The 22,899-nt window shown below is 44.9% G+C and overlaps 1 protein-coding gene across 3 annotated transcripts in view; it reads left to right on the top strand.

The window, feature by feature from the left end:
• The window catches only part of LOC129834349 (neural-cadherin-like), a 206,536-nt gene that overhangs the window by 158,851 nt on the left and 24,786 nt on the right, over window positions 1-22,899 (top strand). For all 3 annotated transcript variants that reach the window (XM_055899249.1, XM_055899250.1, XM_055899251.1), the window contains exons 22-26: window positions 7,505-7,782; window positions 13,169-13,383; window positions 19,823-19,950; window positions 21,926-22,053; window positions 22,606-22,729. In XM_055899249.1, the coding sequence (XP_055755224.1) occupies window positions 7,505-7,782; window positions 13,169-13,383; window positions 19,823-19,950; window positions 21,926-22,053; window positions 22,606-22,729 (873 nt within the window). The remainder of the gene's footprint in view (window positions 1-7,504; window positions 7,783-13,168; window positions 13,384-19,822; window positions 19,951-21,925; window positions 22,054-22,605; window positions 22,730-22,899) is intronic.

Raw genomic sequence — 22,899 nt, 5'->3', positions numbered from 1 at the left:
GAGTTCCAGTGTTGTGTTGGAAAGTCATAGCTAACATAGTATCCCTCTGTTTGAGTGGGGTGTTTCAGTAGGCTAAACTAGCTAGCTGCATTTGCTAGCTAAGTAAGTAAAAAAAAATGAGGAAATCTCTCTAACATAGCATTCCTTTCTTTAGGCAGGGTGTTTCAGTAGACTAAACTAGCTAGCTGCAATATGAAATATCTCTCTCTTTCTCTCTTGCTTCTCCTTCATTTTGGAAAAAATCAGTTTGTTCAAAACTGTTCAACTATTGTCTTTCTCTCTCTTTGGGTCAACTACTCGCCACATTTTATACACTGCAGTGCTAGCTAGATGTAGCTTATGATTCCAGTTCTAGATTAATTATCTGATCCTTTGATTGGATGGACAACGTATCATTTTATGCTGCAAGAGCTCTGATAGTCTGGAGGTCGTCCTCTGGAAGTTGTCATAATTACTGTGTAAGTCTATGGAAGGGGGTGAGAACCATGAGCCTCCTAGGTTTTGTATTGAAGTCAATGTACCCAGAGGAGGACGAAAGATAGCTGTCCACCGGCTACACCATGGCGCTAACCTACAGAGTGCTGTTGAGGCTACTGTAGACCTTCTTTGCGTAATAGTGTTTTTTAATCATTATTAAAAAACACTATTATTGGTGGCGTGATTATATCTAGCGTGCTTCCTACCTTTGTTGTTTGCAGAGCAGATGCTGCAGTGTATTGTTGTTTAGAGGATGGGTTTGTGACTGAAGGTTGTTTAAATCTAGACTCCATTTTTGTTCTGGTTCCCGGTTTGACCACAGACAGTGACCCTGTGAGACAGTATTTAATTTTTTCAAATCAAATCAAATCAAAGTGTATTTGTCACATGCGCCGAATACAACAGGTGTAGACCTTACAGTGAAATGCTTACTTACAGGCTCTAACCAATAGTGCAAAAAAGGTATTAGGTGAACAATAGGTAAGTAAAGAAATAAAACAACAGTAAAAAGACAGGCTATATACAGTAGCGAGGCTATAAAAGTAGCGAGGCTACATACAGACACCGATTAGTCAGGCTGATTGAGGTAGTATGTATATGTAGATATGGTTAAAGTGACTATGCATCTATGATGAACAAAGAGTAGCAGTAGCGTAAAAGAGGGGTTGGCGGGTGGTGGGACACAATGCAGATAGCCCGGTTAGCCAATGTCCGGGAGCACTAGTTGGTCGGCCCAATTGAGGTAGTATGTACATGAATGTATAGTTAGGGTGACTATGCATATATGATAAACAGAGAGTAGCAGCAGCGTAAAAGAGGGGTTGGGGGGTTGAGGGGAGCACACAATGCAAATAGTCCGGGTAGCCATTTGATTACCTGTTCAGGAGTCTTATGGCTAGGGGGTAAAAACTGTTAAGAAGCCTTTTTGTCCTAGACTTGGCACTCTGGTACCGCTTGCCATGTGGTAGTATAGAGAACAGTCTATGACTGGGTTGGCTGGGGTCTTTGATAATTTTTAGGGCCTTCCTCTGACACCGCCTGGTGTAGAGGTCCTGGATGGCATGCAGCTTAGCCCCAGTGATGTACTGGGCCGTACGCACTACCCTCTGTAGTGCCTTGCGGTCAGAGGCTGAGCAATTGCCGTACCAGGCAGTGATGCAACCAGACAGGATGCTCTCGATGTTGCAGTTGCATCCTTTTGAGGATCTCAGGACCCATGCCAAATCTTTTTATTTTCCTGAGGGGGAATAGGCTTTGTCGTGCCCTCTTCACAACTGTCTTGGTGTGTTTGGAACATTCTAGTTTGTTGTTGATGTGGACACCAAGGAACTTGAAGCTCTCAACCTGCTCCACTACAGCCCTGTCAATGAGAATGGGGGCGTGCTCAGTCCTCCTTTTCCTGTAGTCCACAATCATCTCCTTAGTCTTGGTTACGTTGAAGGATAGGTTGTTATTCTGGCACCACCCGGCCAGGTCTCTGACCTCCTCTCTATAGACTGTCTCATCGTTGTCGGTGATCAGGCCTACCACTGTTGTGTCATCTGCGAACTTAATGATGGTGTTTGAGTCGTGCCTGGCCATGCAGTCGTGGGTGAACATGGGAGTACAAGAGGGGACTGAGCACACACCCCTAGGGAGCTCCAGTGTTGAGGAGCAGCGTGGCAGATGTGTTGTTACCTACCCTCACCACCTGAGGGTGGCCCGTCAGGAAGTCTAGGATCCAGTTGCAGAGGGAGGTGTTTAGTCCCATGCTCCTTAGCTTAGTGATGAGCTTTGAGGGTACTATGGTTTTGAACGCTGAGCTGTAGTCAATGAATAGCATTCTCACATAAGTGTTCCTTTTGTCCAGGTGGGAAAGGGCAGTGAGGAGTGCAATAGAGATTGCATCATCTGTGGATCTGTTCGGGCGGTATGCAAATTGGAGTGGGTCTAGGGTTTCTGGGATAATAGTGTTGATGTGAGCCATTACCAACCTTTCAAAGCACTTCATGGCTACGGACGTGAGTGCTACGGGTCTGTCGTCATTTAGGCAGGTTGCCTTTGTGTTCTTGGGCACAGGGACTATGGTGGTCTGCTTGAAACATGTTGGTATTACAGACTCAATCAGGGACATGTTGAAAATGTCAGTGAAGACACCTGCCAGTTGGCCAGCACATGCCCGGAGCACACGTCCTGGTTAATGCATCTGGCCCCAAAGCCTTGTGTATGTTGACCTGTTTAAAGGCCTTACTCACGTCGGCTACGGAGAGCGTGTTCACACAGTCGTCCGGAACAGCTGATGCTCTCATGCATGCCTCAGTGTTGCTTGTCTCGAAGCGAGCATAGAAGTGATTTAGCTCGTCTGGTAGGCTCTTGTCACTGGGCAGCTCTCGGCTGTGCTTCCCTTTGTAGTCTGTAATAGTTTGCAAGCCCTGCCACATAAGACGAGCGTCGGAGCCGGTGTAGTATGATTCAATCTTAGCCCTGTATTGAAGCTTTGCCTGTTTGATGGTTCGTCACAGGACATAGCAGGATTTCTTGTAAGCTTCCGGGTTAGAGTCCTGCCCCTTTAGCTCAGTGCGAATGTTGCCTGTAATCTATGGCTTCTGGTTGGGGTATGTACATACAGTCACTGTGGGGACGACGTCCTCGATGCACTTATTGATAAAGCCAGTGACTGATGTGGTGTACTCCTCAATGCCATCGGAAGAATCCCGGAACATGTTCCTGTCTGTGATAGTAAAACAGTCCTGTACTTTTAGCATCTGCTTCATCTGACCACTTTTTTATAGACCGAGTCACTGGTGCTTCCTGCTTAAATCTTTTCTTGTATGCAGGAATCAGGAGGATAGTGTTGTGGTCGGAATAACCAAATGGTGGGACGAGGGAGAGCTTTGTACGCGTCTCTGTGTGTGGATTACAGGTGATCTAGAATTTTTTTTCCCTCTGGTTGCACATTTAACATGTTGATAGAAATTTGGTATGACTGATTTAAGCTGATTTCAGCTTACCATGATCAGCTTACCACTTTTGTTTCACATGTCAGACCAGCAACAACCAAACAGCTGTACTGAACATGCTGCTAAGTACTGCTAAAGAGCATGATGATTTTAGGTCTAGTGTGTAATTATGGTTTGTTTGTATGACTGACTGTATCATTAAATGGCTTGTGTTCTCTAAGAACGGAGCCATTGAGCACCCTCCTGTCTGATTGGCTTACCTAGAGAGAGAGAGAGAGAGAGATTTATGTTTATTTATTTTCCCTTTTGTACTTTAACTATTTGCACATCATTACAACACTGTATATACAGATGAAGTCGGAAGATTACATAAACTTAGGTTGGAGTCATTAAAACTCGTTTTTCAACCACCCCATCAATTTCTTGTTAACAAACTATAGTTTTGGCAAGTCGTTTAGGACATCTACTTTGTGCATGCCACAAGTAATTTTTCCAACAATTGTTTACCGACAGATTATTTCACTTATAATTCACTTTATCACAATTCCAGTGGGTCAGAAGTTTACATACACTAAGTTAACTGTGCCTTTAAACAACTTGGAAAATTCCAGAAAATTATGTCATGGCTTTAGAAGTTTCTGATAGGCTACTTGACATAATTTGAGTCAATTGGAGGTGTACCTGTGGATGTATTTCAAGGGCTACCTTCAAACTCAGTGCTTCTTTGCTTGACATCATGGGAAAATCAAAAGAAATCATCGAAAGACCTCAGAAAAAAAATTGTAGACCTCCACAAGTCTGGTTCATCTTGGGAGCAATTTCCAAACGCCTTAAGGTACCACGTTCAGCTGTACGAACAATAGTACGCAAATATAAACACCATGGGACCACCCAGCCGTCATACCGCTCAGGAAGGAGACGCGTTCGGTCTCCTAGTGATGAATGTACTTTGGTGCGAAAAGTGCAAATCAATCCCAGAACATCAGCAAAGGACCTTGTGAAGATGCTGGAGGAAACAAGTACAAAAGTATCTATATCCACAGTAAAACGAGTCCTATATCGACATAACCTGAAAGGCCGCTCAGCAAGGACGAAGCCACTGCTCCAAAACCGCCATAAAAAAGCCATACTACGGTTTGCAACTGCACATGGGGACAAAGATCATACTTTTTGGAGAAATTTTCTCTGGTCTGATGAAACCATAATGACCATCGTTATGTTTGGAGGAAAAGGGGGAGGCTTGCATGCCGAAGAACACCATCCCAACCATGAAGCAGCGGGGTGGCAGTATCATGAAGTGGGGGTGCTTTGCTGCAGGAGAGACTGGTGCACTTCACAAAATAGATGGCAGCATGCGAAATTAAAATTATGTGGATATATTGAAGCAACATCTCAAGACATCAGTCAGGAAGTTAAAGCTTGGTCGCAAATGGGTCTTCCAAATGGACAATGACCCCAAGCATACTTCCAAAGTTGTGGCAAAATGGCTTATGTACAACAAAGTCAAGGTATTGGAGTGGCCATCACAAAGCCCTGACCTCCACCATATAGAAAATGTGTGGGTAGAACTGAAAAAGTGTGTGCGAGCAAGGAGGCCTACAAACCTGACTCAGTTACACCAGCTTTGTCAGAAATCATTCTCTCTACTATTATTCTGACATTTCACATTCTTAAAATAAAGTGGTGATCCTCACTGACCTAAGACAGGGAATTTTTACTAGGATTAAATGTCAGGAATTGTGAAAAACTGAGTTTAAATGTATTTGTGGTGGATGTAAACTTCTGACTTCAACTGTAGACATAATATGACATTTGGAACTTTTGTAAGTGTAATGTTTACTGTTATTTTTTTTGCTGTTTATTTCACTTTTGTTTATTTGGTGTTTCACTTGCTTTGGCAATTGAAACATATGATTCCCATGCCAATAAAGCCGTTAAATTGAATTGAGAGAAAGAGAGACACTGTGCCTCAGATCCACATAGGGGAAAGATGAGACCTTGAGGAATAAAAGCACAGCATTCCCCAATAGCATGTTACTGTAGCTTTGACTGTGCATCGGATCTTTCTGTTATTCCTCTCCTCTCTTTTCCAACTGTAATTCAGACAAACTGTAAATCAGACAAACTCAAATCCAATATGGTCAGCAAAGCGTTTGTCAGTTTAAAACAAACGAATTAGCCTCAGGTCCAACCTGTATAATTTCTCTTCCTCCTCCCTCCCGCCTTCTGGGCAACGATGTCCCAGTTTTCAGCATATTCTTTGTAGGCCTACAAGTCCCTAGGGTGCCTTTACTGTTTTCTCCACAGACTCTGCCCCAGGGAGGCATGGGTATTGTAGTCGAAGCCTCATGGGTGCCTCAAACTGTGGTTTGATAAAGCTGACAGTACGGTCATGCGCAAAGCGTAAAGAGCGATCATGTTGCCATCCCTTCCCAGAGGTCATTTGGTCTTATATGAAATGTCTCTTCTGCCTGTATAGGGATTCTGGGTGTGCAGTATTTGTCATTGGGCACACACCCATACACACACACTATATTTCTCTGGTGAGCTTGTTGTGTGTCTTTCTACGCAAGTGGATTGAGAGATGTTCCATATCAGAAGTGTTTAACCTCTCAGATAAGTAATGTAAAGCATCTTTTCAGGCAGTCATTACACGGTAATGTGACATTGGGGATGTACATGCACGGTAAAGGGGCGCCAGACACATACGTTACATTTAGAGAGTCCTAGAGCTTGAGTGGACGGGTGGGAAGGGGAAGATAGCAGTGGAGATGAGAAAGAGAGTCAGGGATGTCTTTTGATACACATCCTGAAGTTTCCCTTGGGCTCTCACTCTACCCATGTTCCTTTAAGTGCTCTCATTGTGTGGGATCGTTGGAGATAAACACATACACATTCTGACATTCTCTTTAATGTTCACACACGAGCACTTACTGGTGTATTCTGAGGGGAACTCAACAAACTTTCCTCTCTTCCTTTCCATGCACATCCACTCAAATACAGATGGTACAACACTCTCAGTCACTGATCAAATTGTACCAGCCTAGACACTTTATTCTGCATAGAAACAACAGGTCACTTGGACACTTGAAGGTGGTAGAACGGCTGCTTTTCCATTTGACATTTTAAAATCTCCTAACCTAAGGCAGTGGAGCTCTGTTCCACTGGGGTTCTTCCCAATTAAAATCTGACACAAATAATACAGTATACATTCTGTGCATGCATGACATAAGCCTGTAAACCATGTCTTTGTCAGCCCTGGTAGTGTCTGTGGTCACAGTGAAGAGGAGGGGTATGTAACTGTGGTTGTGTGGGAGGAGGAGGTGTCTCCCCTTTGCTGGTAAGCTAGATAGAGCGGGAGTCGGGAGGGGGTTAGATGGGAAGTGGTGGTGAGTGTGGCCCATCTAAGTGAAATGTGCCGTGGTACTGCAGCGCTGAAACAGATTATCTCTGGATGGCTCTCCTCACTCCCAGACAGAGAGACAGAGAGAGACATAGAGAGAGAGACATAGAGAGAGAGACAGAGAGAGAGAGAGAGAGAGAGAGAGAGAGAGACTGTAAACACAGGCCATGGTGTACTGTATGTTATATTTACAGTATCAGCACACTTCGAAAATCAGACGCTTGGAGGGCCATTTGGAGAGGGTTGTATTGTGTGGGTTTGCATGTGTATATCCATCCGTGTGTGTGACCATGTGCATTTATGTAAGTGTGTGTGTGTGAGAGAGAGAGAGAGAGAAGGAGTGTTGTTTGGCTGTAGGGGTACTTGCATGGTATGAGTGTGTCACACAACCCAGATGCTTATGTCGAGGACGAAAAAAAGACGGCTAAAACAACAGGCATTATGTGCTTTCTGAAGGCTTTAGGATAAACCCTGGTGCTAATCAAGACTGTTCTGCTTTGACTCTTCCATGGCTGTCCCTTGATTACCTTTTAACCTTCTACTTTGTTGTTCCTCTGTCTCCTTTCGCCTCCTATTTCCGTCTTAATCCTACTAATTTAATTCTCCCTTGATACTCTCTCTTTCCCTTCATTCCTCTCCTTCTCTCTCTCTCTCTCTCTCTCTCTCTCTCTCTCTCTGTCCACAGCTGCAGTCGTTCCTGCAAGTGAACGTCAGCCAGGTACACGTGGATGAGTGTGCCAACACAGACTGTGGCGGCAGCGGCGGCTGCTCCAACGTGCTAAGCGTCAGTGACACGCCCACTGTGGTGGATTCTGGGAGCATGTCACTGGTGTCGGTGACGGTGGAATCCACGGCAGTATGCAGCTGCTCCGGTAGAGAACACGTCCACAAGATCTGTTCCTCCTATCCCAGAAACCCCTGCTTCAACGGGGGCATCTGTGTCGACACTCAGAGCGGGTACAGGTGAGAAAGAAGTCATACCACCTGCAGTGAAATGTTCACACAGGGGAAGGGGTTTAATTGTGTTTACAGTTGTGTACGGGTGAGCTGAGGTATCAAAAAGCAGCAAATAGCCTTTGGCAGCCTGACCTTTTAGCAGTCACCAAGGTGGGGGAAGGGGAGGCTCAGATCTGTTGTTTCCCTGTTGAGATAGTGATGGTTGCCTGGAGTCTGCAACAGATAGATGAGAATGAATTCCTGGTAGGAGAATGCTTTATAAATGAGAGTGAGGGCTATGTGTGGAAGAGGAATCAATAAGTCAACTAATACTTAAATCTTGCTAGAGGGGTGAAACTCTTTGAAAGTATTTGGCCAAAAACAGGCAAGTGGCGCCATGCGCCTCCCTGCTCGCTCACACAAATGCTGTGCTGGTGCTGAAAGATAGATCAAGGGAAGTTTTCAAAAGGATCCAAGCCCCTCTTTGTGAGTCTCATCACTTAACCTACCTGCAAGACTTCTCACAAATATGAGGTACACAGCTTTTAGCCTTTTTCTCCAATTATCCAGAGCCAATAATCCTATTGATTTTCTTCACTGAGTAGCAATACCTAAACAGAGAGAAGGGGACTAACAATCCATTTTACAAGGGGGGCGAGGGGGGTAATGGTGAGGAGGAAAGAGGGCAGCAAAGTCATTTGGTACAGGGGTTGGAAGGTGAGGTGGGGGTGAGGGGTCGGGTTAGACAACCAGATAACATAGCCGAGGCTGTTTAAATAACCTCGTTAGCCACGCCTGATTATTCTGCTTCATCTCTAATTGAACAGAGTTAAACCATGTCCACAGGTCTCACCTCTCTCTCCCTCTCTCTCTCTCTCTCTGGCTCGCTCTCTCACTCGCCGGCCAGGCCTTTGATGTCTTTCCGACCTGGGCTCAGCTCGCTGCTGTAATCCCAGCGGTGGTTGTTTAGGAGAGAAGCTTTAGCTTCAGTATTGAGCTCTGTGTTCTACAGTACAGCAGCCATGTTGCAGTGCCATATGTCTGGTGCCTCGGTTTCCTCTCTGCTCCTCTCACCTCCTCTACCTCTCTCCCCCGGTGCCTCTCTGTTTTTGGTTCCCTCTTGGTCATCCTGAATGAATTTCATAGTTGTGCTCTGAATGTCTGAGCGAGCTCAACGTCAAGCTAAATACTTCTGGGATCGTGTTGAGGAGGAAGGCTAAACGCCGCCGGTGATGTGGGGGGAATTTTCTAATGATCTTTGTGATTAAAAATGCAAAGGAAATGAACACATCAAAAATACCAACCTGGCCGCTACACGAAAGGAGGTATTTAAAAGGGAATGATGCATGTTTTATCATACGTCTGTGTAAGTTTTTGTTACGGTGTTGGCAATGTGGAAGTGCACTTAAATAACAGTGCACAAACAATTTAACGAGAGCTCGAGATCATTTAAAAAATATATATATTTCATCTCTGAGAATTCATGCAACATTTTGTGGACACCACTTTGGAGACCACTTTGGTACAATAAAAACTGGAGACTGTGTCCAACTGTTGTTTTTAAATTAATCTACTCACTTTCACATATGCCGGGTTGCATCCGGTTTATACGGACCAACATCACATGCGCGCTCTGACCCAGTGCGCACTAGGAGCAGCACGAGCAGCGACGATGTCATCCAAAATCATGGCAGACATTGGATGAATTTAAAAAAATATTTATCTTTGGCTGTGAGTGATGAAAGAAAACGTGGCCTCAGCGACAATTCCTTGAGTAATTCAATAGATGGTTTTGTGCACAAAGACCTAAAGTGGCTTCTTAGGAATTTCCAAATCTGACTTCTCTATGTGGCCGTGTATAGACATGGTCTTTCTGGGCCAGGAGTCAGTTAAACTGCAGTACCGAAGCAAAACTGTAGGAGCAGTCAAAACCGTGCTTCTAGACCAGAAACCTGACCCCTTTTCGTGGAGACACATAAACTACTACAAGGCTGTGTGTCTGGACTGAACTCTGTGAGCAGAATCACCATATTTACTAAGGCACTGCTCTGGGGAGGTGTTGGCCATTCCTCCTGTGGATTTCACTTGTGCAGACTTCTGATCCCACGGACATCAACACAGCCACAGATGATACTTCAGTTTGAGCATGCTGACACACCTATAACGTTAGTCTCCTGACTGAGAGAGAGAGAGAGAGAGGACGAAGGAGGATGACGGAGACACACACACACACACCCCGTGCAAACACACACATCGAAGGTCCCTCGTTTGAAATCCACCGGCATTATTAGTTCATATTCAGAGGTATTCTGCTCCTGATTCGTCTAGAAAGGAGGCGTATACAGATGTTCCTGAAAAAATTGCCAGGCATCTTGCCCAAAATTTGAACATATGCTCAAATGCTCTTCCTGGAATTGTCCATCCAGCTTCCCTTTGAAACACGATAGGAGGAGAAATTTAATTTGGTTCTCTGCTGTTTAATTAAAATAAGAAAGTAAACCCAGGATTTGTGTCTAGTTGGACGTACTAAGCGTGTAATGTGCCTCGCCATTGGTCCGTACCAGAATGATTTATGCAGCCAACCCAGAGTTAATCCCAGCTCTCTCTCTGTTGCAGACACATATTGGCTTTTAACAGTTGAACTAACATTGCCAGTTTGGCCCAAACACAGGATAAGGATGTTGATGTGTCAGAACAGAAGAGCCTCCTTGTTCATTACAAGTTGTCATTGTAGAACTCGGCTTACGTTATAACTGAAAAGCCAAGAACTTAAAAAGCTGTAAAGTATTTTGAGTCTGTGAATGTAGCGAATAATTAACAATGTTAATATAAATTCCTCACATTGGTCCCGTGTGGCTCAGTTGGTAGAGCATGGCGCTTGCAACGCCAGGGTTGTGGGTTCAATTCCCACTGGGGGACCAGGGTTCAATTCCCACGGGGGGACCAGGTTGAATATGTATGAACTTTCCAATTTGTAAGTCGCTCTGGATAAGAGCGTCTGCTAAATGACTTAAATGTAAATGTAATACGTATTCAATTATGACATTTCTACGATTATTGTTTCCACTAGAGAATGTCTTTATAACTGAATAGGGCAGAGGTCAGTGTCATCCTCTGCAGGCTTGGGTGTGTGAAACCGTTCAAAGACAAACGCAAGCCTGGTAATAGTTATGAGACAGAGGCAGTGGACGGTTGGCAGTGGACGGAGCAGAGCACAGAGCCCTGGCCTGGTTTATCACTAGGCATTGAGCACACGGATGTAGAACTGCGCAGATGCACAGAGATCCCCAGCGACGCAGCGCAGAGATTTAAGATTTAAGAAACAACATGTAGATAATCGTGGCGCCGGGATTAATAGCGGGATTTGAAAATGGAGGGCAGGGGAGATTACTTGGTCCCTTTCGAACGCTAGCAAATAACATCCCCATGTGCAAGCAAAGAACAGGAAATGAGCAAAGGAGAAAAAAAACTCAAGTACAGTAAGAGGATTGGGCTGAAATCATGTTCCTGATATCTCTGATGGGATAAATGAGAGATTATTCCCTGAGACTGGGTGAATTGTTTCCAAACGGAGAGATAAGGTAGGTCAAGTTTCCAGTGTATTGTCTTCAATCCCCCTATCTTTACATCTCCTTCTCCCTACAGCCTTATCTCTCCCTCTTTCTTTTCTATAAGTGATCCCTCCGTTGTACTTTACTGTCTGTCACTCTGGGAGATATGTTGATGTCTTTGATGGTCAGATGGTCTGATGGTGTAATACAAGCCTTGTTTGCTGCTCGGGGCCTATTCACACTAAGCCGTGACCGTGCGTGTACACTTCCTCCCTTTCCATGTGATAGTGGTCAGGTAGACGCATGGCTCCAGGCTGTAACCACATCCAGATATCACTGGACTCAACTCCCTGCCTCTCCACAGTGAGATGGCATTATAGTGTCACTATAGGATCCTGTTTGGTAAACCTGAGCCTATAGGACCTTCATCAGAACCAGTGCTCCTAGAGCTCCTAGACCAAACGTCCTTTCATTCCTCTGCGTCATGGTCGGGATACCATGTTGTTGGAAACAGAACAGTCCGACGTGCATGCTGATCTGCAACGTTCACCACCTGCTGTTGTCCTCTCCCCTATAGTATAATAACGCATGCTATTTAGCAGATGCTTTTATCCAAAGCGACTTACAGTCATGCGTGCATACAGTCCTCTCTCCTCTCTCCCTTTTTGCTATGGTGTGCCTTCTAAACGTGGGGTGTATAGCTTTGATTACTGTGCCTGGTTATTAGAAGAAGCATGTTATTGTGTTAGCGCACGGCCCGCCTGCCTGTTTCACTCCTCCCGCATTAGCATGTCTGCCATGTGCCAGGGGGGACTATCATTTCCGACAGTCTCTCCTTTTCAATCTGGGTTCAGAGCAGAGACTGGGAAATGGGAAAGACTAAATGCAAGAATGTCGGATGTGGCAGCCAGGCAGCCAGGAGCTCTTCTCTCTCTCTTCGCAGCACACAAATGAGAGAGGAACGAAACGAAGGGTGCATGGCAGTCTGGAAGACTATTATTAGGCTGCTGTGAGTAGGGTGATGTAGAGGGAACCGGCTGAGAAAATAGCTGGGCTTCTGACTGAACTAACTAGAGAAAGCCACACATGATTGATGCCACAGGATTGCCTGTGTGTGTGTGTGCCAGCTATATTAGCTGCCTCTACAACAGGTGGATACAGTGGGGTAGTGTGTGTGTGTGTGTCTGTCTGTCTGTCTGTCTGTCTGTCTGTCTGTCTGTCTGTCTGTCTGTCTGTGTCAGTGAGTGAGTGAGTGACAAAGGAAGACTGAATGAAGGAAAAGGGATGACAGAATAACCAGAGGGAGGAGTACAGCTGTGCTCGGCTGCTATGTTGTTAATAGTGATGGATTCTCCCTATGGTACGGCTGATAATGAGAACATCTGCATGAGATGTGGAGTGTCTCGCAGAAGGAAATCACTAGAGGCGAAACAGTAGTGGGAGAGCAAGACAGACAGAGAGAGAGAAAGCTGAAATATAGTGTTCTCCAGATTGTGAGCAGTCCTTGGGGGCTAATATAGACTGCTAGATGCTTAGTTGGGATGTACACTCTTGTACACACAATCTTTAGTTGTTATGCAATTGAGAACAATTAGAAGCAAATTGTGTGTGTGTGTGTGTGTGTGTGTGTGTGTGTGTGTGTGTGTGTGTGTGTGTGTGTGTGTGTGTGTGTGTGTGTGTGTGTGTGTGTGTGTGTGTGTGTGTGTGTGTGTGTGTGTGACTGACTGTTGCGTGGTTAAGCAGTTGCAGGCCATCCCATCCAGGCCTCAGCAGGGACATCCTGATAGAGCAGTCTTGCGTGATAGATGAGGGAATAACTCAATTGCTTTGTGATGTTCCTCTTCCTTGTTATTTTGCCCTAGATGCCAGTGCCCTGCGCAGTTCGAGGGGCCAGAGTGCCAGCAGACCAAACACAGTTTCCATGGCAACGGCTATGCCTGGTTTCCTCCCATAAGGCCTTGCTTCGAGAGCCGTCTCTCCCTGGAGTTCATCACGGAGGTTGCAGATGGTCTGCTGCTCTACAGTGGGCCCCTGGCCCAGCTACAGCCCTGGGACCTTGAGGACTTCATGGCCATAGGTACATATCTACTTATCTACTCACAGAGGAGGGGGACAGGAATACAGGATAGAGGAGAGACAGGGTAGAAGGGAGGGGCATGCGCCAGTGTGTGAGTGCTGGTAATTGTGTTTGCCGTACACTGTGATGGCGCGATAGAGATAGGAAGGTTGCATGAGGCAGAAATGCTCAAATTGTCCTCTACACAAATCAAATCAAATGTATTTATATAGCCCTTCTTACATCAGCTGATACATCAAAGTGCTGTACAGAAACCCCGCCTAAAACCCCAAACAGCAAGCAATGCAGGTGTAGAAGCACGGTGGCTAGGAAAAACTCCCTAGAAAGGCCAAAACCTAGGAAGAAACCTAGAGAGGAACCAGGCTATGAGCGGTGGCCAGTCCTCTTCTGGCTGTGCCAGGTGGAGATTATAACAGAACATGGCCGAGATGTTCAAATGTTCATAGATGACCAGCAGGGTCAAATAATAATAATCACAGTAGTTCAGGAGTAAATGTCAGTTGGCTTTTCATAGCCAATACACAAATCTGTCTGAATTTGCTGGTTTAATATAAACAAGAATACTAAGGTTCTTTTTACATGGAGACTTTGCCAAATTAGTTTGGGGGTGGAGGGATTTCTTTGAAGGGGGGTCAGCGTCAGCCTACACACAGCTCCTGAGGCCTTTAATGAGTGTACACTTGGTGGTAAAGACTGATCTCTGTGTGTGTGTGTGTGTGTGTGTGTGTGTGTGTGTGTGTGTGTGTGTGTGTGTGTGTGTGTGTGTGTGTGTGTGTGTGTGTGGTTGCAGTGTGACAGCATCAGGTCTTTAGGGGTTAATGAGGGGCTCGTTATGAAAGTAAAGGCTTATTTGTCATTCATTCCAGAATGTAATTACAACGGGGTGTACATATTTAGAGCTTTAATGAACTTGTTGAGCTATGTGGACGTGCTTAGCATACAATCTCAAGTTAAGGTCTGGAGTAAATAACATACGATGTTTGTGTGTACGTGTTTGTGGCTCCATTCCACATTATGTTTGCTTTCGAGTATTAGCACTCGATTGTGTGTGTGGGTGCGTGTATGTGTGTGCGTGTGCGCGTGTGCGTGTGTGCATGGAAAACAAAGGAGAAAGGATACAGTAGAAGTGTCAAGTTTCAATGTTTTTTTGCCACATGCATAGGACAGTCTTCAGTCTGCAGTCTCAACACGATGCATAGTTAGTGTGGTGTACTGTGAAGATGTAAAGATGTCTGCAGATGTTGCAGTAAGTCAGGGTTTCCCAAACTCGGTCCTTGGGCCCATCCTGGGTGCACGTTTTGGTGTTTGCCATTGTACCACACAGCTGATTCAAATAATCAACGTCCACAGCCTCACAGCCTCACATCCCAGTCCACAGCTACTGGGTGTGGAGGGAGAGACATAGTCTGAAGAAGAGAGACAAAATCCAACAAAAGTCTGTGTCACATGAGCTTCCTATTCTTAATCCAGCACTGTGCCAGAGAGGACAGAGAGAGTGACAGGGAAGACAGAGAGCGATGAATAGAGCATGGATATTAGTGGAAGGGGTGTCTGAACAAGATGTGTAGAACATTTTAGAATTGCAGGAGGGAGATATGGCAGAAAGGCAGAGGGGAGATGGCAAGTATATACGGCTGAGACAATAACAGTTCAGCCCAACGTCTCTATATTACTCTCACCCACAGGTTGACTGTGTCAAACCTTATTATTTCTCGCTGTTTAGCAGTGCAACCTATTAAACCTTATCATTTCCCACTGCTTCCCGGCCCGTATCTCCTTATTAAAGACGTTGAACGGCTCGCTGGCTGCCTCCTGCAGCCCTGCCCACTCACTGTCTGTTCTCCGCTGTGCTTTACCTTGCTGTGCTGTTTATTCCCCCATGGGCCTTTGTACCATGCATCACCACCACTAATGTGGCATAGCACAGACCTGCCTCTGCAAAACAACCCTGCATGTCCTACATTCTCTGCTGTTCCCCTGGGATTAAAGGCCCAAATGCAGCCATTTGTACAGTATATCAATATCTAATCTTTTCTGGATAACAATTAAGTAGCTTACTGTAGTAGAAATAAACAAAAACAGCAAAAAACGACCGTATTTCTCAAGCAATAATTTTGCTAGGACTGTCTGGGAGTTGTCTGAGTGGGGAGGGGGAATTTGAAAACCAGCTGTTGTTGGCAGAGAGGTTTGGAACTCTGTCATTCATCCATTAACTAATTCACCACCTGGTGATGTCACCAGGCAAGCCAAAACTCCACCCATGCAAAACATGCTGATTAGAAGGTCCTTGGTATATTGTATTTTCAACCAGAAACTATCAGGAAATAATATCATTTTTTTCACTCTTTTACACTGTTAGTTTCATCAGCTGTTGCACAATAGGATACAATACACAGGAGAAACATAATTTTGACTGAACCGGGCCTTTAAGTGATAGAGCCCCGAGCCAGTATGGCAAGTAACCTGCGTTTAAAGCAGGGCTGTTCAATTCCGGTCCTGGAGGGCCGAAACACTTCTGGTTTTTGTTTCTAACTGGTAGTTAATTGCACTCACCTGGTGTTCCAGGTCTGAATGAGTCCCTTATTAGAAGAAGAGATGAAAACCAGAAGAGTTTCTGCGCTCCAGAACTGACATTGAACAGCCCGGGTTTAGAGAGAATGGCATCTTATTCCCTTTATAGTGCACTACTTGACCACAAAGTAGTGCATTATAAATTGAAAAAGGAACTATTTGGGATGCGGCCAGTGTCTGTTACTGCCCAGCTTGGGCCTGTATGAGATTACTGGACAGGTCTGAGGTGATTTGTTCTGGGCCGGACAGAGCAATGGATGTTGCCCTAGCAGGGAGGAAGATGTCTTTGGTTCTGCTTGTTAACTTTTCCATGGCTCATAATCTTTTCCCCGGTCTGATGTGGTTCAGACAGACATGTGCTTCATACTGAAAGCATTATATTGAGTTATGGATGTGTATAGTGTTGGTTTGGTATCTTTTAGAGTGCCCATTGGTCTGTCCTCACCTCTAAATGTAATACGTGGTATATTTGTCTCTAAATCCCGCCAGAGATCTAGACCCTGTCTGTGCTGTCTCCTGCCTTTGACTGCTGGAACAGTGAGATCATAGTTAAATCAGTCGCATTATTGTAAACTCCCCCTTCTCAAGGGTACGAGCCATGGGGCTGAGCTTGTCCAATCAATAGACAAATTAACCGGACAAATTAAATTTGGGTGATTACGTACTCCTGCAGAATGGGAAACAGGCTCTCAGGGCTCGGCTGGGGATCCAGTTTACACATCGTTGCCAAGAGTTGCATCCAGCTTCAAGGATAGAGCAGAAAAAATGTCATCACTCACTTTGTCTCATTCTGACCTGATGGCAGCCTATTTATCATGCTTTTAATATGTGTAATTCAGATTTTCTTAATAAATGCAACTAGAAAGCCAGATGTTTCAAAAAATGATTGATGTAATGGTATGGAAATAGACTCAATGAATGTAATGTTTATTTGCTTGCAGCTTGTAAGCCAATTTTTAACAGGCAAGGTTATTGCATTTTTTTACCCATAATAAATTGAATCATAATACCCGGCTGAATGTAAACATCTCAGGCATTTTGCATTGCACTATTTTAAAATATTTTGCTTTATGCAGTACTACTGTTGGTGGTCTCAGAAGGAACTGAGAAACAGGCTGACTAAGAATGAAGTGAACCCCCCCCAAACACGCACACACAACCCCCCAACACACACACACACGTGTAGACACAGCATCTGGCAGATGAAAGCGAGCAGAGAGCTACACTGAGTGTGAAACGCACATTACGGTCAATTTGCAGAAACCTGTTTCACAGTCTTTTAGCGCTGCGCCCGTTTCAAATATCGCTTTTAAGTTTGGGTCCTGTTTCCTGGGGGTATGGGGGTGTTTGCTGACAGTCAATTTATATTAAAGGCACCACAGTCACAGACTTTCTTTCTCTGTTGCTGGGCTGCTGATTTGTATATACTGAGTGATTTGTAATGCTGTTTATGCAGTCCATATGGTCCCTGCCTCAAACATATTCCCTTCAGGCCTTCAGAAAAGAGGCAATTTTTCATATTTAAGTGGGAGTGCCATGCTATGGAGGCTGAGACCCTCTGGCTTCCCCCTCACCAAGACGCTCGACAGGGAAGGTTCATCAGCAGGGATGTCGAGGAGGAGACCATGATGAATAAGGGATGAGGAGGGGAGATTAGCCGTGACCGTGCTGAGTCCACCAACCGGAGTTTAAGAGCAAAAGCTTGTAGTAACCTGAGGACACCTGGGCGTACTCTCCCTGTCCAAGATCATTTGATACGGGCACAACATAAAGCCCATTTGGCCTGTCTGCCCACCCTTCAGCCTCCCTGCCTGACCAACACAGCACAGCCCAGCCGGTCCATGCCTGTGGAAGTTCTCCTCTCAGGCCCTCAACATCCCTCTCCTCTCCTTCCCTCTCTCTTTTCATCTCAACCAAGCCTCCACCGTTCACACCTGTCACCCCGCAGTCTGTCCTCTTTTCTCCTGAAATGTCACGTCAGTCCCAACAAGGAGGGTCGGGACCCTTGTCAGATTGAGATACCCTGTGGGACAGTGTCAGTCTCTTGCTTGATGGTGGTGGCCACTGTGGGCCTTTCACATGAAAAGGGCTTTTCACTCAGGCTTAGGCTGGGCTCTGTACATCAGTGACTTACTGCTAGCTCAAAGTAATCTCTGTCTGAGCACAGGTTGCCTACTGGGAATCCACTGTGAGAACACTGCAGAGAGACAGGTGGGAGAGGGAGAAAGAGAAAAGGTTGGGGTTATAAAAGAGAAAGACACGACAAGCCAGAGAGTGACTGTCATGGAGAGAGGCAGGGTGGAAGAGAATGGGATGACGAAAGCCAGAAAACGATAAAGACCTATAGGAGAGGGAGAACAACCGTCTCTGTCGAAAACAGAGCATTTGCGAGCCTAGAAAATAGAGCATTTGCGAGCCTAGAAAACAGAGCATTTGCGAGCCTAGAAAACAGAGCATTTGCGAGCCTAGAAAACAGAGCATTTGCGAGCCTAGAAAACAGAGCATTTGCGAGCCTAGAAAACAGAGCATTTGCGAGCCTAGAAAACAGAGCATTTGCGAGCCTAGAAAACAGAGCATTTGCGAGCCTAGAAAACAGAGCATTTGCGAGCCTAGAAAACAGAGCATTTGCGAGCCTAGAAAACAGAGCATTTGCGAGCCTAGAAAACAGAGCATTTGCGAGCCTAGAAAACAGAGCATTTGCGAGCCTAGAAAACAGAGCATTTGCGAGCCTAGAAAACAGAGCATTTGCGAGCCTAGAAAACAGAGCATTTGCGAGCCTAGAAAACAGAGCATTTGCGAGCCTAGAAAACAGAGCATTTGCGAGCCTAGAAAACAGAGCATTTGCGAGCCTAGAAAACAGAGCATTTGCGAGCCTAGAAAACAGAGCATTTGCGAGCCTAGAAAACAGAGCATTTGCGAGCCTAGAAAACAGAGCATTTGCGAGCCTAGAAAACAGAGCGACGTGGAGTTTATATTTACAGCGCTATTCTCTCCTGAACTCTTAAACTGTGGATGTCATGTTGATTTATGGAGGAACCGTGGTTGGTTGACATGTCGTTTACCCACAATCCTTTGCAAACAGTACAAGGCATACAACGAGTCTTAACTGGTTCATTAATTTTTAATTTCCCATTTGACTAAGTCAGAAAATAGAATCACTTTTTAATGTTTATTGTCTTGTGGTGGGGGGGAGGGGGGCATAATTGCATAGCGCCAGGCACTGTTGTAATCCTTGTTGAAGAGTGAGCATGATGACGTCGGACTGTTAGTTATATTTAACTGGTTTACTATTAGCTCTGCACCTTTGACTGTTGTTGCTTTTCAGGTTCTAATACTGGCCCAGGTTATTAGATGTCCTTTTAAGTACGTCATCTTTCTGAACAGACTGCTGAAAGCACTGAGGTGGGGCCTGTTTTTACTTTAACCTGGTGTTTGGTTGAGCACACACCACTCTTACAGAATTTCGACCGTTTATTTATTTATTTATATTTTTTATATCACCTTTATTTAACCAGGTAGGCTAGTTGAGAACAAGTTCTCATTTACAACTGCGACCTGGCCAAGATAAAGCAAAGATAAAGCCAAGCAGTGCGACACAAACAACAACACAGAATTAAGTTGAACGTAGGTCAGTTGACTCTGATTGGTTGACTGTGCTTCGCTGTGGTTGCTTGTTCTTGGTGTGTTGCAGTGATCAGATGAAATGGCTACAGAAGTGATGGCCTCAGGATGAAGTGGTCTGTGTGTGGTTGTATCTGATCCTCCCTGGCATTAAGAGTATGTGATGGGGGTTTGAATGGTCATCCCTGGGGATGTAACCACCATGTGTGACCTCATGCCGGTGTCCTCTCTCTCTCTCTCCCCTCAGAGCTGATCGATGGCACTCCCACACTCAAGATAAACCATGGCTCGGGCACACTGGTCTTGCAGTTGCCAGGCAACGTGAACGTGGCGGACAGACGGTGGCACCGTCTGGATGTGAGGAGCAACAGTAAGGTGGGTGTCTGAAGTCTGAGCTGCTGCCAAGCTTATACCATCCCATGGACCCCCTCCACACACACACACACATCTCCCCCCAACACTAGCCATATGCTGTTCATTCTTATAGAACTCTGGGGAAGTTTAATGCAAACAGGTGGTGTCTCTGCTAGACTAGTCCTGTTTTCATGACATCGTCTGGAGTAGTAGGAGGGTTTGAGTGGTTCGGATTCAGTGGAGATCGAATGGGTACCTCCTGAATACATTACTGTGTACGGCCGCTGTGGCTGTATGACCGCGCTAACAACAACGTCATTCATCTACCAGGTCTGAAAAACAAACTCAGGGTTATTCGGGAAATAGTAAATGTATTATATAAACAGTGTCATACAAACACTGTATTAGTATTTGTATGCCATTTACAAACTCAAAATGAATGCACCTCAATGTCTGCTATGGAATAACTTGTTGAATATGCTCGTTGAAAACAATGAACTGGTTTTGAGTAGATGTTGAATAGGACATTTTAGAAGCAAATGAGTTACATTTGTATGGTTAGTTAGTTCTTGCAGTAGAATATAGTACAGATCAATATAATACAGATATTAAAGAGGAATTACTGGCAATAATGGAGCTCATATTAGACTGGTGGGCCAGCCAGTATCTGATGTCTTGATATTCCTGATGTCCTGATATTCTGGATGTCCTGATATTCCTGATGTCCTGATAATCTGGATGTCCTGATATTCTTGATGTCTTGATATTCCTGATGTCCTGATATTCCTGATGTCCTGATATTCTGGATGTCCTGATATTCCCGATGTCCTTATATTCCTGATGTCCTGATATTCTGGATGTCTTGATATTCCTGATGTCCTGATATTCCGGATGTCCTGATATTCCGGATGTCCTGATATTGCGGATGTCCTGATATTCCGGATGTCCTGATATTCCTGATGTCCTGATATTATCTGATGTCCTGATATTCCTGATAGTCCCGATGTGTTTATATTCCTGATGTTCTGATATTCCTGATGTCCTGATAATATCTGATGTGCTGATATTCCTGATGTCCTGATATTCCTGATGTCCTGATATTATCTGATGTCCTGATATTCTTTATATTCCTGATGGGTTGATATTCCTGATGTCCTGATATTCCTGATGTCCTGATGTATTGATATTCCTGGTGTCCTGATATTTCTAATGTCCGGATATTATCTGATGCCTTTATGTTCCTGATGTGCTGATATTCCTGACGTGCTGATATTCCTGATGTCCTGATATTATCTGATGTGCTGATATTCCTGATTTCCTGTTATTCCTGATGTCCTGATATTATCTGATGTCCTGATATTCTTTATATTCCCGATGTCCTGATATTCTTTATATTCCTGATAGGTTGATATTCCTGATGTCCTGATATTCCTGATGTCCTGATATTCCTGATGTCCTGATGTGTTGATATTCCTGGTGTCCTGATATTTCTAATGTCCGGATATTATCTGATGCCTTTATGTTCCTGATGTGCTGATATTCCTGATGTGCTGATGTTCCTGATGTCCTGATATTATCTGATGTCCTGATATTCCTTATATTCCGGATGGGCTGATATTCCTGGTATCCTGATATTCCTGATGTCCTGATGTGTTGATATTCCTGGTGTCCTGATATTCCTGATGTCCGGATATTATCTGATTCCCTTATATTCCTGATGCCCTTATATTCCTGATGTGCTGATATTCCCGATGTGCTGATATTCCTGATGTGCTGATATTCCTGATGTCTTTATATTCCTGATGTGCTGATATTCCTGATGTGCTGATATTCCTAATGTCCTGATGTGCTGATATTCCTGATATTTCTGATGTCCTGATATTAGCCGATGTCTTGATATTCCTGATGTCCTGATAATCTGGATGTCCTTATATTCCTGATATTCCTGATGTCCTGATATTTCCGATGTGCTGATATTCCTCATGTGCTCCTGTAGGAGGTACGCTTCACACTGGACCGCTGTGCTGGGGCTACCGTCATGGAAATGGAGGGAGTGGGCAGCTGGCTGACCACAGAGGACCACTCGTCCTGTGAGGTCACTGGGGTCACGCCCAACCTGGACAGGTAACCTACTCACGCCTCTCTCTCTCTCTCTCTCTCTCTCTCTCTCTCTCTCTCTCTCTCTCTCTCTCTCTCTCTCTCTCTCTCTCTCTCTCTCTCTCTCTCTCTCTCTCTCTCTCTCTCTCTCTTACTCTCTCTCTCTATTTGTGTCTGTCTGTTGCTCTCACTCTTTCTTTCTCTCTTTCTCTCTACATCTAGCTCTATGTCTTTCTTGCACTCTCTTTCTTTCTCTCTCTCTCTCGCTCTCTTTCTTTATTTCTCTATCTCATTCTCTCTCCCTCTGCCTATCTGTCTCTCTCTCTCTCCCTATCGGTCTCTCTCTCTTTCCCTCTCTCTCTCGCTCGCTCTCAGGCTCTCTCTCTCTCTCTTTCTCTGTCTATCTTTGTCTCTCTCCTCCTTTATACAGAATAGACACCTTTCACATAGTCAAACTCAGAACACCAGATTGGTGGGGGACAAGGCTATGTATTACGGGTTGAAAAAACTACTGCAGTAGAAAATAGGGATGGATAGGTGTATGAAAAGTACTGACAATGTTGTTATTTTATTCCTCAGGCACCTGAATGGGACCCAGGTGTTACAGCTGGGTGGAGTCAATGAGAACCTGCCCTATGTCTACCCGCAGTTACAACACAAACACTTTACCGGCTGCATCCGGAACCTCATTGTCGACAGCAAGGTAATGCTCGCTACAATGTATTTCTACCCAATCAGCATACACCATGAATGTAGTTCTTATTCAACATGTAACATCTGCATTGTAAAGAATTACACTTGTACTGCAGGCAGCATGGTGGCGTTAAACTGCATACAGCATCTCACATAAATGCTTTCAAACCTTTCCCACGG

This window comes from Salvelinus fontinalis, chromosome 35 (assembly GCF_029448725.1).
Source record: "Salvelinus fontinalis isolate EN_2023a chromosome 35, ASM2944872v1, whole genome shotgun sequence".
Lineage (NCBI taxonomy): Eukaryota > Metazoa > Chordata > Actinopteri > Salmoniformes > Salmonidae > Salvelinus > Salvelinus fontinalis.
This window is presented reverse-complemented; position numbering and strand designations above follow the sequence as displayed.